An 18,038-nucleotide genomic window follows, 5' to 3' on the forward strand; every position below is an offset into this window, starting at 1 on the left:
AAGGAGAAAAGTGTTCTGCAGCAAGGGAGGGCCTCCCAGAATGAGCCTTGGAATCTCAGAGGAGCCCAGGGACAAAGCATGAGACATCCAGTTACGTATCTGTGGCCCTGGAAGGGGAGACGGGGTTCGGTTTGTGGTGATGTTTAGCTTTCCTGACTCCAAGTGACCGTCTTAAGCCAGGGGATTAGTAACCTTTACGACTCTAATACTAGGGAATATATTAATAACTGGTGAGAAAAAAGGTTACAGCTTTTTAATTGATAGGTCTATAAAAGCCATTTCCCTATGAATGTCCTCAGAAAGGAGGAATAAGGGGATGAGATAGAATAGAATAGAGAGAAGTCTGTCTCACACACACACACACAAATGCAACACAATTATCTTTAAATAGAAGTTGCTTCTCCAAGTTTGTTTTTTTGTTTGTTTGTTTCATGAGGCGTCAGCAACGCTATTAAAATGATTTCATCCTGCCTGTGTGTCACAGCAGTCTGCCCCGCGTAATGCTGAATCAGCAGCAGCCCAGACAGCCTTCTGGTGGAGGGTAGATTCGACACCCAAAGGCAACCAACCGGGTCTTTGAAAGTACTTGGAAGCACTCTCCAAAGAGCCAGGGAAGAGGCTAAGGAAGAAGGGGGTGCAGTGGAATTCTCCTTAAAAGACAGCATCTTCTAGAAAAGCCATGCTTTGGAGGTGTTGTAGGTCAGATCTGCCTTTGGGGCCCTATGTGTATTTTCTGAGGTCTGTTCATGTAAAAGTTCAACACCTCTTTCACACTCCCTTCTCCCAGCCCCCGTGCCCTGCCCCCACACCTCCTGTCCACCTCCACCTCCTGGAATTCAGTGATTATCAGGACTGTCTCCATCCTGAGAAGAGGCTTTTTAAAATTTCGCAGGAGAATAGAGACACCCGAGAGGGATGGGAACAGGCACAGCTGAGCCACACAAAGCCAAGCCTCCTCTGTGCAAGTGATGGGCAGATCAGGTCCCTGTCCAGAATGAGAATGAGTTTTACTCTGGTTACACTTTGCAAAGGAATGTTCTGCAGACTGTGTCGGGCACCAGAGATGGTCCATGTGCGGTTTAAAAGAGCAGGAGGGGAAATAATTTTCATCCTTCTTTATTCAGGCACCCTCAGGAGAGTATCCATGTTCTGTGAATCGTGCAAATCCCACAGGATCTTTATGTTCTCTGTACCCCATCCATTTCCGCTGAGGATTACAAACATTCTTGCACCAACTTTCCTCCAGCAGTTTCGATTTCTCAATAAATCTGTTTGAGGAACATTTCAACTCTTAATATCTATTTTCCTACTTTTTTTTTTTCTTGTTAAACTCAGGCTTCTTTGTAAGCATACATATCGGTAAGTTTGATAATAAAAATGACCTTTCTGCCCTGTGGTATAGGAAATGCTGCCTTAATGCCTCTTTGCTTTAGAAACTCATCCTTGTATAGTATCTCTCCTTGCATAGCCAAGTTGCCTCATTGTACATAAATTAAGGTTATTTGCAGTGATTGACCCTAACTACTATGAAGAAAAACTTTCAATATGTTAGCAATGATGTCTATAATAACTGAAGAAGGGACATTCCTTATTTAAGGTCAGGAACGTGTGTTTCAAATAAAGAAATGACAGCTCAAACATTTCATTGTACCCCCACTTCTAAGTGAGAAGAGGGCACCCTTCCTGTCTCTTTTCTGTTTTTCTCCCTGAAATATCAGGAGAGACATATATCTCTCTTCTCAAACCTGATTTGGTTTTCGCATTGCATCATAGGTACATATTGTCAGAACTATTTGCATACATGAGACTAAAAAAAATACTAAACGGATTCTCCAGGGATCCATGGATAAACTTGAGGTAGTCTGTAAGCTTTGAAATCACAAGCAAATATTTGTGTGCATGTGCCTGTGCATTTTGAAGAGGGGTTTATGAACTCTGGCTGAATTCTCAAAGAATCCTGTACCTTCTTCCTAACGCTGAGAAGTACTTGCTCTAATCTCTTCCCCACTCCCTTATTGCTGTCCCCTCCCCATTATCTTTTTTTTTTTTTTTTTGATGTGGACTTTAATTAAAATGTTGATGCTTAGGTCACCATACATTTTCTGCATTAATTTTGATTTTTAAAATATTGTGTTACATGACTTCATCTTGATTACTGAAACTTTTTAAAGGCATCCCTTAAATTTTGCACCTGAGGCAAATGTCTTACTTGCCTCAGCCTAGCCTGGGGTCTGAGTGGGCACCTCCTTCTGTCTTCTTTCCTCCAACCTCTCCCTGATCCAGGCTGTTTTCTGCAACCCCACCTGAGCCATTTTCCCAGCCTGCACGATGACAATTCAGTCCCCTCCTCAAAGCACTGTACTGGGCCTCATAGCTCCTGCCAGAGCCATCACGCACCTTCCAAGAACGCTTGCTGCAGCTTCTGTAGCTCCAGGGAGCTGCTGAAAGTATTTTGGTCTTCTGGAGACATGGGACAAAGTACAACTCATCTACTATCCAGTCCTTGCCCTACCCAACCCCCCAAAATGCATTGAGCACTTGCTGCGTACCAGGTACTGTGCAGCATCTCTATAGGGATCACCTCATTTCATGCTCACATTTGCCCTAAGAGGTAAGTACTATTCTGGACTCCATCTTACTGCTGGGGAAACGGATTCAGACACGTAACTAACCCAGCGCTAGTAAGTGGTGCGGCTAGTATTTTAACCCAGGACAATTTGACTCCGAAACCCAAGGTCTGATCTAAAATGCTACATGGCTCTCACCACATCGGGCTTGCTGCCCAGAAGCAAAAATGAGAAGAAATCTTCTAAGTCGTGTTTGTGAGGCTGAGTGGCAAGCTCTGGGTCAGTTTTGCTGTCAACAGGTTTTCTGCTAAAAACCCCTTTGTAGCTAAAACTAGATAAAAGTCAGAAAAATCCACAAAATGAAGTTTATAAGAAAAAACATCATTCGAGGGAATTGACTGTGACTTTGGATCTGAACATGAACATAGAGCGTTCTTGTTCTTGGACTTCAGGCTGAAAGACATGAGTATAACCTTCCAACCTCCGCTTGGAAACTTAGTGCTGAGATACAGGCTAACCTTGAGGACAGAAATAGGAAATGTTTTGGAACTTCCAATTCCCTAGTGACAGAACTTGTTTGCAGAAATCAGCTTTGGTCAGATAGCACATTCAAGGTTAGAGGCAGACCCAGAGGAGTGAGATGTGGAGCTTGTCAAAATGCATCCAAGGCTGGCCTGGGGGTTTTGAGCAGATTTGCAGAGAGCGGGCCGGTGGGGAAGGGAAAGGAGGCAGAAGAGTCTCCGGAAACGTGCCTCTGGGAAGCAGCTTGAAGGGCTCTGAGGACACTTGGTTTTCTTTTGAAGGGCCGAGTACACAGGGAAGAATTCTAAGTAAACCCTGCCCTCGGCAAGCAGAGGTCAGAAGGTGCTCTGTGGGCACCGAGCAGAATTCGAGATCTGCAGCTAGACCAGGCCTGCCATGAGAAGTTGAGTTTATGGTTTATTATTCCTCATTCCCTTGCATTTTTACAGTGCATTTTAGAGTGTAAGGGGCTTTTACATCCATTATTTCCTTTAACCCAGAGGAAGTTCACTGGGTCATACAGAAAGCCTGGAGCTGGAGTTTTGGTCTTAGGTTCATTGTGACCTTGGGAAAGTCCCTTGATCTCTCTGAGCTTCAGTTTCTTCTGAAAATACAGTTGTGCCAGCTCTCGCAGAATAGATGATGGCATGACATGGATGCGGAAGCATCTGGTAATGTTTTGAACTGCACAGAGCTGAGTGTCCTGACCATCAAAGCCAGAGCTGGAGTAAGTGATCAGATGTGTCGGGGAGGAGAGGGGTGCCAATCACAGACTGCAGAGCTGGCTCAGATGTGGACTGCCTAGGAATGGAAATCTTTGGCTGTACAGTCTGGCATTACCTGGGGACTGTTATGTGCCAGGCACCGTGTGCGAATCACTGCAAAATCCCCTTCAGCTACATGTGTGGACATGTTAACTCTTAACACATGTACCTAACAATTCACAATTTCATCTCCCAGAAGGTGGAAGATGTATTGAGGAGCATTGCTAATTTGCACTCAAATCTGACAAATGAGGAATTGTCTGGAAAAGTAGAAATGATAGCAGAGGGTGAGAATAAAAACATGATCTTAGGATTGGGGAAGGGAAATGAGAGACAAGAACAGATGTGTTTTCTTGACTTAAGGCAAATTTTTAAAATGTAGGGAAAAGTATTTATGATCTCATGATCCGAATGCTGAGACACAACTCAGAGTCATTTGGGCTGCTCTTGAAAATGAAATCCTGACTTATCAACTGCACATGACCGTTATTGGAATAAGAAGGAAGGGAGACAACTAAAGAAACTGATGAGGCAATATTGGGGATATTCTCTGATGAGCTCAATTTTTAAATAGTTGTGTGTGTGTGTGTGTGTGTGTGTCTGTGTGTGTGTGTGTGTGTGTCTGTGTGTGTGTGTGTTTGTTTTGAAATAGAGTCTCACTCTGTTGCCCAGGCTGGAGTGCAGTGGTGCAATCTCGGCTCACTGCAAACTCCACCTCCTGGGTTCAAGCAATTCTCTTGCCTCAGCTTCCCAAGTAGCTGGGATTACAGGCACCTGCCACCACACCCAGCTAATTTTTGTATTTCAATAGCAACAGGGTTTCACCATGTTGGCCAGGCTGGTCTCGAAATCCTGACCTCAAGCAATCCACCCGCCTTGGCCTCCCGCAGTGCTGGGATTACAGATGTGAGCCATCACACCCAGCCCTTAAATAGTTTTTTAAATATAAAAGTAAAACATGCTTAATAGAGAATGAGAAATAAGAAAGAAAAAAGGAAAAGGAGGCAGGGAATATCACCTACAATTTTACTGAGTGTCAATTGCTTTGAATATTTTTATGTTTTATTGTATTTTCTATGCATTGAGATCATTATATATGTACACATACTATTTTTCAATATGAATACGTACTCTTTATCATGTTACTGGCTGCATTAATTTTCTATCATCGATATTGTCAGTAACTATTACTTAACTATTTCCTTATTGCTGTTCCTAGTTTTTCATTATTAAAAATAACACTGCAATAGACATCTTTGTGCATGAAAGATTCTTCCACATACTAAGTTATTTCTTTAAGGTAGATTCTGAGAAGTTAACATTTACAGGGTTCTTAAAATATCACTAAGTTGTTTGCCAGAGAGATGATGCCAATTTATCTTCTCACTGTTTTGTGAGTACCAGTCTAATGAGCTCCGATTTTTAAAAAGATGTATATAATGGATGAAAAAGCAACTTAATGAAAAGAAACATATAAAGGAGAGTTTCTTAGCTCTAGAATTTTAAAATGTAAGTGAGCTGAAAACCATGGAATACGCTTAAGAAAACAATAAGTGTGGGCAACAGGATAAGAATAAGCATGATGTCAGCCTGCTGATGGGGTTGGATGGGGTAACATCAGCAAATGGCAAAGAAACCAAAACTGTTCAACTTCTTTCTCTCTTCCATGAAGGAGAATGATTGTCAGACTGAAACAGGTAGTGCAAACATTGACAGAAGGGAATTGAAGCCTGAGATGGGTGAATTGATTGTAAAAGCAAACTAAGTTGTTCTGAATAAATGCAAGGCTCTTGGCCCAGACAAATGACATCCCAGGGTCGAGAACTCAGAGGGGTGAAAGATAAGCCACTGGCAGCGATCCTTCAGGGTTGTGGGAAATGGAAGCTGTACTAAAAGAATATGAACTGTTGGTAACCTGATTTTAGGAAGAGAAGCTGGGGAAAATGTGTGTATGAAACAAAACAGCTAACCTGATGGAACTTCCAGATGAAATTCGGGACAGATTTTCAAACATACATGTTATGAGTGGAAGACATTATCACTTTGGAGCCAGCCATCTGCTCCTCATCCTCTCTCCTCATCCTCTTTAATAAGGTTGCTCTAAGTGTTGCAGTTGCTGTATTTCGGGATATCAGGAAGGCGTTTCATTGAATTTCTGATGGTGCTTTCATGGATGAGCTTGGAAAATGTCCAAAAACCAGAGTATTTAGATGGATTGATCATTGAACAACTCCTCCCAAAAGGAGTCAATAACTTGATCAGTATCCATCCAAAAGGAGGTGACTGGTGTGTCACCAGGGTACTCCCATCTCAGCCCTATATGTTCTGCACTTTGTCAGTAACCTGTGGAGGTGACAGATGCTTAGCAAAGCTGCAGATGATGTGAAATTATAGAGTATAGATGCTGAAATAGATGGAAATCTGGAGAGACTGCAGCAGGCTGGGATGATGGTTAAAAATAATAAGATAAAATGTAATATCAATTAATATACATTCTTACAGTTGGGTTCCAAGTGCTAGCTATATATGTGCAGGAGGGTGAGATTATAAAGGTGATTATAATAATAACAGTACAAAAGCAATAGCTTATGTTTATTAAGTGATTGCTCTATGCCAGATATTGGCCTGTGTGTTTCGTATCATCATTTGTATAATTTTACTCTACACTAGTTTTATATCGTCTGAAAATTGTGTAAGTACATTATCTATGATTCAATGATATTTAATTCACAGGTTGCAAGTTGTCCTCATTTTTCAGTTGATGCCAGCAATACACAGAGAGGTTAAGTAACTTGTACAAGGTGACACAGCTGGGAAATAGAGGTTCCATGCTTGTGGTCAGTGCCTGCATGCTGAACTACTGTGAAACTTTTTCTTTTTAAAATTTAGTCATAAATTTAATTTGATGTCCTGCCGGAACACCAAATAAGCTTAGAGAGTTAGGTAGTTTTTAACGTGGGCTTGGAGCCAGATCACCTGGATTCAAATGTCAGCTCTTCCATTTCCTGAATGAGTGACTTTGGCCAAGTCATTTAACTTCCCTGTGTTCTAGTTTTCTCCTCCATAAATGGGGATCGTTCCCGCCTTACAGGATTGTTGCAGGGATTAAATGAGTTACATATGCAAAGCATTTAGAGTGACTCCTGGCACATAGCAATCACTTGCTTACAAGTAAGTGCATTGCTGTTATTAGGCTACAGAAAAAGCACTATGGTGGGGTGTTAAGAGTTGAGACTGTAGAGCTAGACCACCTGGATCTCTGTCATGGCACCACCACTTCCATCTCTGTGTGCTATGGTTTTCTCATCTGTAAAAAAAGAATAATAATCATTGCAGTGATAAGATTCAGTGTAAATGTCCAATAATTGCTAGCTGTTATTATCAATAGAAGTATATTGTCCAGAGAAAGAAAAATGCTAGTCCTGTTCCTACTGCTGCATTTAGGAATTGAAGCCACATAAGATCTCTGGAGGAGGCAGGCACGTTGGTAAGGGTCTACAAACCGCAGTGGAGGAGTTATCTTTGGACCAATTAAGGACGTCTCATCTGGAGGCAAAATGACTAAGCAAGGACGTGATAACTGTCCTCACTGTGTTGAGGGTTACAAAATTGGTGTGGGTCATTGAATCAAGTTATGAGACAACATGGGATGTTGGGAAAAGTCGGGGGATCAGGGGCAGGTTGATCCTAAGTCGGTCTCTTAACTTCCAGGCTTCAGCTTCCATCTTTCACATTTTATGATTCTGTCTCCAGCACGTAGAACCTAGAGCAAATTCCTGTTTATACAGAAAGTTTGGATAAAGAGTGGTTTTGCTGAATGGCTACTGTAGCAGAAAAGCTTGAACTGAGTGTTGCTCAAATCAATAAAATCACCTGATGACTCAGCCCTGTGTTTTCTATCTATTAAACTGAAATGAGAATGCAACAGACTTCACTGGGCTTTTGTGAGAATTGCATGAGGTAATATGTATGAAAGCACCTTATCAACTCTGCAGTACTACCCCGATGCAAGCAGTTGTGTTGATTATTGCCATAGCTAGGTTATAACTTTTCCAAGAATTAGAATATAATGAAACACTCTTAGGCATTAGTCTGTCTTCTGTGATTCAGAAGATCCTTCAGGAAGTTACAGAATCTCAGGGTCACGGCCATGGAGTAATTCTGTAGAAAAAGATCCTGGCTGTATCTGTATTCTTTGTTTTTTTGGATTCAAATTAAATAGGAGTATACTGACTACATTAAACCCTGAAGGGAACAGAGATCACATACTCTAAGCCCGTCATTTTACACATGAAGTCACTGAGCCACAGAGAAGCTGAGTAGCCTGCCCAGAATCAAATGTTAATTCACGGCAGATCTGGGAATAAAATCCAGGCTCCTGTCTCCCAACATGTTTTTCATCATTAGTTTAAGAACATCTCAGAAAGTCTGAAACAGGGTCAAAATGTACTGATGAATGCGGCTACCCGTTAAAGCATGGAATTGAAGAAATATTAGAAGTAAGTTTAAGGGCCTGGGTGTGTCACTGAAGGATATGACACCATATACTTGACCTACTCGGGAGAGGGGAGAAGTCCAGTAGAATTTTTAGTAACTTTCTTAATCACAGCAGTTCACTTTCTCTGTACAAAATTCTTTTCAAATATTCTCTGAAACTAATTGGCATTAAAAATGCTGATCTTAGGAAATGGCCCTCAAGAGGCACGCTATGTGCACAGGGAATAGTACAATATAGGTGCAGAGTAATAGTCTCTCTCCTTCTCTCCTTTTTTTCCTTTTCCTAATCATCATTAACATCTATATTCTTTGACTTTGTTGAATTAAAGTTGCAAGAGATGGCCGTAAATAAAGCAAGTTATGTATGTGCCTCCCTCATTCTGCCCTTGCAGCTTCTCTGTTCCATTTGCAGCTGTGAGCCGTGTAAGACTCTCAAGACCAAGCACCCATGAGTGCCTGGGAGCAAGTAGCCTGTGAAGGGAGGACTTTATTCCTGGATGCATTAAAAGCAGAGTCCCACCTACACCTCCCTCCTTTTCCCATTTATAAATCTACTTCTCCAGGGATCTACAGATTTTTTGGCTATATTTTTAGTCTGTTGATAATTTGAGAAAGTCTCCAAGGATCTAAGTCTTGGATGGGTAGGAGTCAATTCACTCAGTCTTTTTTGAATCTCTAATGGATGTTCAAAACCAGTCTCAATTCTGGATCTGGATGGGACATGCATGTTGAAGTGCAGTGTGATGGATAAGAGCACAGGTTCTGGAACCAGATTGCCTGGGTTCAGATCTCCACTTCTCTCATTACTAGGGTTATGTGACCTTGGGCAAGTCCCTTAAATGCATTGGGCCTCAGTTTCCTAATCTGAATCCCTATCATAGGGTTGTGTGAGCATGCAGTTGAATGAGCTAATGTCTACTCATATAAAGTGCTTAGAGCAGTACTAGGTGCATAGTAGTGCTTAGTAAATGACTATTAAGTAAATTAAATCAGCCTGATTAGAATTGCCTCCAGGTGCAAGGCTCTATTCCATTTAGACACTCTAACACACAAGGTCTTAAGGGCTTTAGGTTTAAGGAAAAGGGGCTTTTTCCGCCCTCAATTCTACACCACAACCTTTTTATTCTATTGAATTAAAAAGGAAATAACAGTAGGACTTGACTTTGAACACCAAAGTTTATCCAGCCTCTTTCCAGTTCGGTGAACGTGTCCACCTACTTCTCTCTTTATGCTAAAGGAAGAGCAGCGACGCTGATAAATGTATTGAGTGGCCTCGAGCAGGTGGCTTGCTCTGTCAAGATCACTTTTGTATGACTGCTGGGATCGCCGCAGTCTCCCCTGTAACTTGCTGGGTTCCTCTTGTACATAAGCCCAGGGCATTCGCGTCGGTTCCTGGTGAGGGGGTTTCCACACGGTGGCCCTGGTTGCTTCAGTGACTGGGCTGTGGGAGACGTTAATGGGAAGTGAAAAGAGAAACTGTTGTGCTTAACCGGCAGAGCTGTTTGGAGTGTGACTCTTCTTGTATTTAGGGAAAAGATTACTCATGAGTATTTTCTTCCATAGAATATAAAGAACCTCAAATTACTACTTGCATCCCCCACCCCCTTCTCACCCACCTTCCTCCATTGCAGTGTGTCCTCTGCAGAAACTTCAGCATTTTACTCTCATTTCCCCTCCCAAGCGGGATTCAGTTCTGTATTTGCTTTGGGGCCCATGTTTCCAATAAGCCACCCTGTACTTTTTCCTGTTTCTGCCTGAGCATCTTCTGCTCTCTGGACCTCTCACCTCCAGGCACCTTCCTAGGCCCAAGGAACCAGACCTTCACATGTGTCCCCTAATGGGAACTCCCTGTGTGAAGGAGAGGAAGGTCCATAATAACAAATCACAGTGCCATTCTTGTTCAAAGGTGACAGCATTGACAGTAAGGAGTTAGGTTTAAGGTTTTTATCAGTTCAAAAATTGAGATTTTGCTGAGTAACCATCACTGCCACTCCCACCTCCCTGTGATTCTAGATACGTGTTTTCAAGGTCATTGGAGAGAGCTGGTACTTCCCATATCCATGGACTGTTTTTAATAGGCATCACTTTCTGGCCAGTCAGGAGTCAAAAACAAAAACCTTTAGTGGCTGTATTTTATTCTAAAGATCATAAAGCAGTAACGCACCATAAATTATTATTTGAAATTCTAATTTGTTTCCATGTGAAAAAAAAAATCATCCTAAAAACACCAAGAAAAAAACTCTTAAATGCTCATCTCTAATGATTTCCAGTGCCCAGTAGTCCTTCTTTTGGTGCACTACAAAAAAGGGGTTTTGGTTTTGAGGGGACTTCCACAGGTTTAGAGGAAACCAACTACCATTCCTCAAAACTACACTTTGCAAAGGAGCCGCTTGGAAGACAATCATGCCCAGAGGCCCTGGACATTCTCCAGGGCATTTGAGCTGTTTGTTCCCCACTTCAGCAGGTAGGAAGAGCAGCCCCATATAGCACACCAGATTGTTCTTTGGCATGCCTGGTTTAGGATGAAAGGTAATTTTTTCCAGGATCAAACTGAGGGACACTTTTATAACACACTTGTGAAGTCTTCTTAGCAAGTTTAAGTAACTTATAGTGAGAGACGGAAGCTCCTCTTAGCAACACTGATGCCATTGCTCTATTTGAACTATTTGAACTATTGATTCACACCATGTGATTTTAGAGAATGAAGATCCATTGAACATCTAGCTTCTTCTGACCCAGCAGTTCTTAAATTTGGTCTCATGTCTCCTTTTGATTCTTAAAAATTAATGGAGACCCCAAAGAGCTTTTGCTTATATGGGTTATAGTTATCTGTAGTTACCATATTATTATATAAATTAAACCTGGGTATTTACAAAATTTTTATGAATTTAGCAAGTAAAATAGTAAGCCAACTCTACATTAATGCAAACATTTTAAAATATATTTTCCCAAACCAAAAATAATTTGTGAGAAGAGTAGCATTGTTATAAATTTTTGAAAGTCTCTTAAAATCTGGCTTAATGGAAGATGGCTGGACTCCCATCTCTGTTTCTGCATTCAATCTGTTGCAAGGTCACATGTTATATGCCTTCTAGAACATTCCACCTAAGAAAGAATGAGAGCGAAAAAGGCAAATAATTAATATTGTTATGATAAGATGTTTTACTTCATAGGCACCCTACAAAGGTCTCGGGAACCCTGATGGGTCCCAAGATCACATTTTGAGAACCACTGTTCTAACTTATCAAAGATTTCTCACAGCAGCAAAATAAAATAAAACTATAGACTTACAGTCAGGCTCCCAGAGAGCCAACCTGAGCCAGCCTCTCAGCCCCTGCTCTGTACCCTCCTCCTGCGCACTGGGTTCCTACTCGGAGTTCAAGTACCACCCCACCAGGAAGCTCTAATGTCAGTGAGTAGAATAAAAAGGCAGAAGACCTTTTATCCTTACCTTGCCCTCTTATTCTCAGAGGCCAGCCTGATGGTTTCCCAGAGGCTGAGTGAATTGCTCTTCCTGGAAGAAGTTTCAGGGAACATTTCATTATTTGGCAGCTCTGGAAGGTCAAGCTCAGCTCTGGAACATTCTTTCTTCAGAAGGACGCTGGGCTGCAATCAGATCAGCTCTGAATCTGAGGACCCTCCAACCACACTGACACGTGTCATAGTTCTGAGCCCCTATGGGTGCCGTGGGCACCCTGGAACAGCCCCTGGAACTGGGCAAGGAAGGGCAGGTCTCTGAGACCTACCATCCCTTAAACACATAAAGGATCTTTTTCTCATTTTGCCTCTAAATAAAAAGTTAATCTGACAGCACACCCCAGAGTAGGGTTTGGTGCACAAACTGCTCCCTGGACTCCTCTTGGAGGCTGCTTCTGGGCTTGGAGAAGCCCCCAGTGGGGTGGCTCAAACAAGGGCTGGAGAGGGGACTCAGGGTTGAACATAAGGGCTCTTGAGATGTGGAGACTCATTTCGTTAACTATTCAGAGAGCTTCTCCCTTTATTCCAGCTGTCTAACTGACAAGACCTTTCTCTCTTTCTGCCTCATGCTCTCTCCAACAGGCTTGCAGCCAATTTACTGGAGCAGGGATGACGTAGCCCAGTGGCTCAAGTGGGCTGAAAATGAGTTTTCTTTAAGGCCAATTGACAGCAACACGTTTGAAATGAATGGCAAAGCTCTCCTGCTGCTGACCAAAGAGGACTTTCGCTATCGATCTCCTCATTCAGGTGAGAGTCTGGACTCTTGGCATATGCTCAACTTGGGAAGGCTGTTAGTTAGTGGTTGGTCTTTACCATCCCTCACCCGGCCCAAGAAATCCCAACAGTGAGTCATCACAAGGAAGGGATGACGATGGAAGGAAGTTGAAGGAAGATTATGCTGGCATGAGGCAGTTTGCGGGAAGAAGAGGAAGTGTTTACAGACCAAGAGGGAGAATTTTAAGCTTAGGAAGAGGAACCCAGTTTAGTCCTACATACACTGGAACTTAAAGGCTCTAACTGTGCCACTAAGAAGAAAAAGAAGAAGGCTGGCCATGGTGGCTCACTCCTGTAATCCCAGCACTTTGGGAGGCCGAGGAGGGTGAATTGCTTGAGTCCAGGAGTTTGAGACCAGCCTGGGCAATGTGGCAAAACCTCATCTCTACAGAAATTTTAAAAATTAGCTGAGTGTGGTGGTGCACACCTGTAGTCCCAGCTACTCAAGAGGCTGAGGTGGGAGGATTGCTTGGGCCAAAGAGGTGGAGGCTGCAGTGAGCTGAGATTGCACCACTGCACTCCAGCCCAGGTGACAGAGCGAGAACCTGTCTCAGAAAAAAAAAAAAAAAAATGCCATTCTGGCCTTTTGACTCTCTAAAAGAGATAGCTGAGAGTGAGTGCAGGCTGTGACTGCTCAAACGAAAACAAAGAGAGGAAGGAGAAGGACATAGAAGGGCTAGAAAAGAAAATAGAAATGGGGGAACTGCAGATAAAGACTGGGAAATGGGAGATCCTAGTAGCCAAGGCCAGTTTAGAAAGGCTTCAAGTGGTTTCCCTTAGAAGTAGAACTTGTTTGAGGTAATGCATCTTGTAGCCTGTAGAAATCCTAAAAAATACAAGCAGAGGTCTCCTCAGGCTCATCTGACTCAGAAAGCTTGTCTAATCAAGGGCTCCTGAGAATGCATTAGAAGATTTCAATTCAGTAACAAGCATCTCTGCCTGCAAAGTGTATTGCTCATGTGGATAAGGCTTCAAAGATTTGTCTCAGTTTCATTTCCTAAACCCTGTGGATATTTAGAAGGTACCTGTCTGGGAACTACTACATATGTCAAAGGGGAACTGTGGTCTCAGGTTTATGCCTCTTGTGGGATTAATTACTGAAGTACTCAAGGCCCTCCTTTTACTGAATCCCACTGCAGACCTCGACTCTGATGTAACTTGACAAAGGGCGAGGATCCTGCAGAAGGTCTTGGCATAGTCCCTAACTACGTTCAACCTTTATTTACTCCTGGAGACCTGCCAGAAGTTAATAAACTAACCGTCATGAGGAAACGTCCCTCATTACAGGAGATGAGATAAAGCCCCAGCACCCGTATCTCCCCTGTTCTTCCCAGTTGCCACAGACCGTTTATATGAAGAAATGCTAAAGAAGTTCCCCAAAAGTAGAGATGTTATTGAAACTTGAAAGTTTGTATCTTCAAAAACGAGTAATTTAGAAGGGACACAAACATACCTGAAACATTTTGTCTCAGATCATCAATTCTTTATGTAATCTCACAATAAGAAAACTATAAAACAACCAGATAAATAAATAAAACTATCCTAAATAGTTATTTTGAATTTATTACAAAATACTTCCCTTTTCTATTCCAGTGGAAATTCAGAGATATTATACTCAAAGAGGCAACATTATATATCTGGAGGAAAAATCCCTACCTCTTTGTGTTCCAATGAAACCATTCATGTAAAGCAAACAAAGGAAAATACAGTGGTGGGGTTTGACATGATTTGACTTGGACCTTGGGCAAGCTTTCCTCCCAAGTCTTCATAAATTTCCCCTTCATCCTATCTCAGGTGCACCTTTTTATAGCTGGTTTATTTTCCTCCACAGTGACCTCTCAGCGTTATTTGTGAAACTGGGTTCTCTCTGCTCAAAGCTATGAACAAAGATACGTGAAAATCTGTCCGCAGTTCCTTGCCACTTTGTCAAGTCTTTGTCAGGTGGGCCGTGTGGAAGATGGTGCTGCTCTCGAGGAAGTTACTGTCCAGTTAGAGGCAGGATTGCATTGATCTAAAGGCCAAAGAAGGCTGGAGGAGGGAGAGAGCAGAGTAGCATGGGTCTCGGGAGAGAAGGAAGGGAGTTGGTTTGGACCATGAAGAATGGGTGGGATTGAGTAGGCAGAGGGTAATTGGAACAGCATCACCAAGTGTATTTGGGTGATGGTGAGAATGCCCACCTGATGAGTAGAAGAGGCAGAAAAGGCACGAAGGCCTGATAAGCCTGATGCACTAGAATGGATGTGAGGTGCTATATAGATCAGTTAGGAGGTGGCAATAGAAATTCATTCCATGAGTATTAACCAAGCAGCTCTATGCCAGAGGTACACAGGTACAGGCTAAGGGAGTTCAGAGATTAGAGGGGCCATTTCTAGCTGGATTGTCAAACAAACCTCATAGACAAGGTAATGGAGCCTGACTTTGAAAACTTTGAAAGGCAAACAAGAAGGAGATGAGGAAGTGTGTTAAGAAAGAGATGTAGGCCGGTGTACATGGAAGAGGAATTCAGAGACAAGACTGCACGTTCCCTTTGAAACATGGTCGAACATCACTCACCATGCCTCTCCGGCTTGTCTGATTGCCTCCTCACGTTTCAAACTGGTGGACTGTCTCCTGGAAGGCTTCTCTTGACTCCCATCCCTACTTCCCTAATTCTACTCCACTTTCCTTTCTCCCATCTTGTTCTACCTCCGTCTGGGCTAGCTGCTGTTCCTCCTTTATCTTAGAGCATTCTTTACCTCTGTCATGGCCCTTGACACAGATACACACACACACACATACACACACACACACACACACACAGTGTTATACATTGTTTGCTGATTGTTTGCTACTCCGGATCCCTCCTCTAGAGTGGAAAGTTCAATGTGGGCAGTGATTGTGTTCTGTTAAGCCGCCAAGTCTCCAGTACCTAACACCAGGGCATGGCTTCCAGGTGGCACTCAACAGATGCAGGTTGAATGATGACCCAGTTTGAGATTACCCAGGTTAAGAAGTTTGGATTTTATTTTACAGGTAATTGGAAACCACTGGCAAGTTTTGATTAGGGAAATATGATTGGAGCTCTTTTTGCAGCAGACATTTGCCATCAGTGCACAGGGTAGATTCATTGGCTTACTTAAAGCAGGAAAGCTAGTTAGAGTGTCCTTGCTGTGATCCTAATGGGAGGCAGTGAAGCCCAGACTGGATCATTGAGATCAAAATAATACTCAGGCACAAAGTGGCTAGCTAAGATGGGGAGCTGACTTGGAAATAGTGGTAAGAGTTCATTTTTGAGCAAGCAATGCCAGGATATTCAAGAAGACTTGTCCTGATCTGCAGTTGTACATCTAAAACAAGAGGCAGGCCAGAGCTGGGAATAATAGATGTGAGCATCATACATCATCTCCATTATGTAGAATTTTATGAGCTGGGGATAAAGATAAATTTATACTGAAGGTAATTTAATTAAGGCACCCACTAGAAAGCCGTGGACAGAATTTCAAGGTGATGCCTGCCAGCAGGGCCTGTAGGGAAACTTATCACAGAACACAGGAGTATTGTGAATGGGTTTATAAGACAACTAAGTTGGAGTTGAGAAGACCCATCTTAAGAAGGGGTCACTCAGCAAGAGGAGGAAGGCCACAGGCATTCTCCTTAGGCAGGGGCAAGATCTAGATTGAAAATCCTGTTTATTGTCCAGATGTAACATTTGCCACTGTTTCTTCTGACATGGGCTTTCTGCTTTAGCAGTTTGGTGTAGTGAAAGTCCTCAGACCTGGCTTCTACACCTGGCCCTTCACAAATCACATCACTTCACTTGGCCTTATTTTCCTCATCCACAAAATGCAGTTCTCACCACATGGATCCTAAGCTCCCTTCCATTCTTAACAGTTCAGCCCAACTTCAACACTGAAACAGTGTTAAGTTTCTAGCAAACAATGTAGCTATCTGTGCTCTCTATATATGGAAACAACATGCCTTAACACAACTCTCCAATGTAGAGAGGAGAGCACTTGACTCAATGAGTTATAATTACCTGAAATACGATTATACCTTAAGTCAAATACAGTAGACTCCCTGAATGCCATATTCTTTGACCAGCTTAACAAATTACATTTATCGCATCTACTTCCAGGACAAGAATCCTCCATTTTCAACCCTTAGGATAAAGCAGGGAACATTTGCAATGTGCTTTAAATAATTATATGGTCTCTAACCAGAAGATTTCAAGGTTGAAGACAAATGGGATATTTTCTTTGGAATAGTCTCCCAGTTGGAGGATATAACAGATGACAAATTTATAACATTTGTAAAGTTAAAGAATAAATGGAAGGGATCCCAATTTTATAAAACTTCACCTGGACAGAATAATTTTACAAAGACCTGGGGCTACTAGTTATCACATTAACTGGTTCTGAAGTGATTTAAATTCAGAGAGGTATTTGATTACTTGACTACTTTGAGACTCTGAGAAAACACATTGACAGGAAGGAACAGACAAGGTTGGCATTTATATTAACCCTTACTTAGGGTTATCCATTGCATGACATTCAGGTGGAATGGATTTAGGTGCCCATTATTTTCTCTGAACAAGGAAACCCACAAGTTATTATCAATTTAATTCATGTTACACTCACTTGCTATCAATGCTAAAAAAGAGAAAGAAACATATGTTCAGAGTTCCTTCAATTCAGCAAAACTGTATTGGGGATTTGCTAAATATATTGAGGATTTTAGTAGACTAAAATCTGCAGTCTTTTCATATACTAGAGTGTGATTTTGCAAATTGTTTCTTCCCTTTCCAACCCACCAGAACCTTTGTCTTTGGAAATATGCTTTGCTTATATTTTTCAAATATAGTAAAATTTTCTTTCAAAGTTAAACTGAAAATACTGGTCTTTACATAGTATTTCTTGAATCAAAATTGGCCTATTAATTTCTATTAAGCAATGGTAGGTTTGCCAGATTGAAGGGCTGTGTCAACTGGCTGTTTTAGTATTCAGTCAGAGCATCCAAGGATATAGGTCACAGAAGGGAAATTGTAGCCCAGAAATGTGGGAGTTGTAGCAGGCATGACCCTTGTCTGAAGACACCAGAGTTGGCTCTTTACTGTGTCTTTGAGCAAGCCAAAAAAAAAAAAAAAGTGTATCACACGTCGGAGAAATGCTTCGATAGGTCACTTACATGAAAGTCATTTTATTTCTTTTCTTTTTTTTTTTTAGATGGAGTCTCGCTCTGTCACCAGGCTGGAGTGCAGTGCTGTGATCTCAGCTCACTGTAACCTCCGCCTCCAGGGTTCAAGCGATTCTCCTGCCTCAGCCTCCTGAGTAGCTGGGACTATAGGTGTGTGCCACAACACCCAGCTAATTTTTGCATTTTAGTAGAAATGAGGTTTCACCATGTTGGCCAGGATGATCTCAATCTGTTGACCTCGTGATCTACCCACGTTGGCATCCCA

General features: G+C 42.2%; 1 protein-coding gene across 8 annotated transcripts in view; it reads left to right on the top strand.

Annotated features, from left to right (window-relative positions):
- The window catches only part of ETV6 (ETS variant transcription factor 6), a 245,865-nt gene that overhangs the window by 177,594 nt on the left and 50,233 nt on the right, over positions 1-18,038 (top strand). For all 8 annotated transcript variants that reach the window (XM_054443721.2, XM_054443729.2, XM_054443723.2 and 5 more), the window contains one exon: positions 12,410-12,574. In XM_054443721.2, the coding sequence (XP_054299696.1) occupies positions 12,410-12,574 (165 nt within the window). The remainder of the gene's footprint in view (positions 1-12,409; positions 12,575-18,038) is intronic.

The sequence above is a fragment of the Pongo pygmaeus genome, chromosome 10 (assembly GCF_028885625.2).
Source record: "Pongo pygmaeus isolate AG05252 chromosome 10, NHGRI_mPonPyg2-v2.0_pri, whole genome shotgun sequence".
Taxonomy (NCBI): Eukaryota; Metazoa; Chordata; class Mammalia; order Primates; family Hominidae; genus Pongo; species Pongo pygmaeus.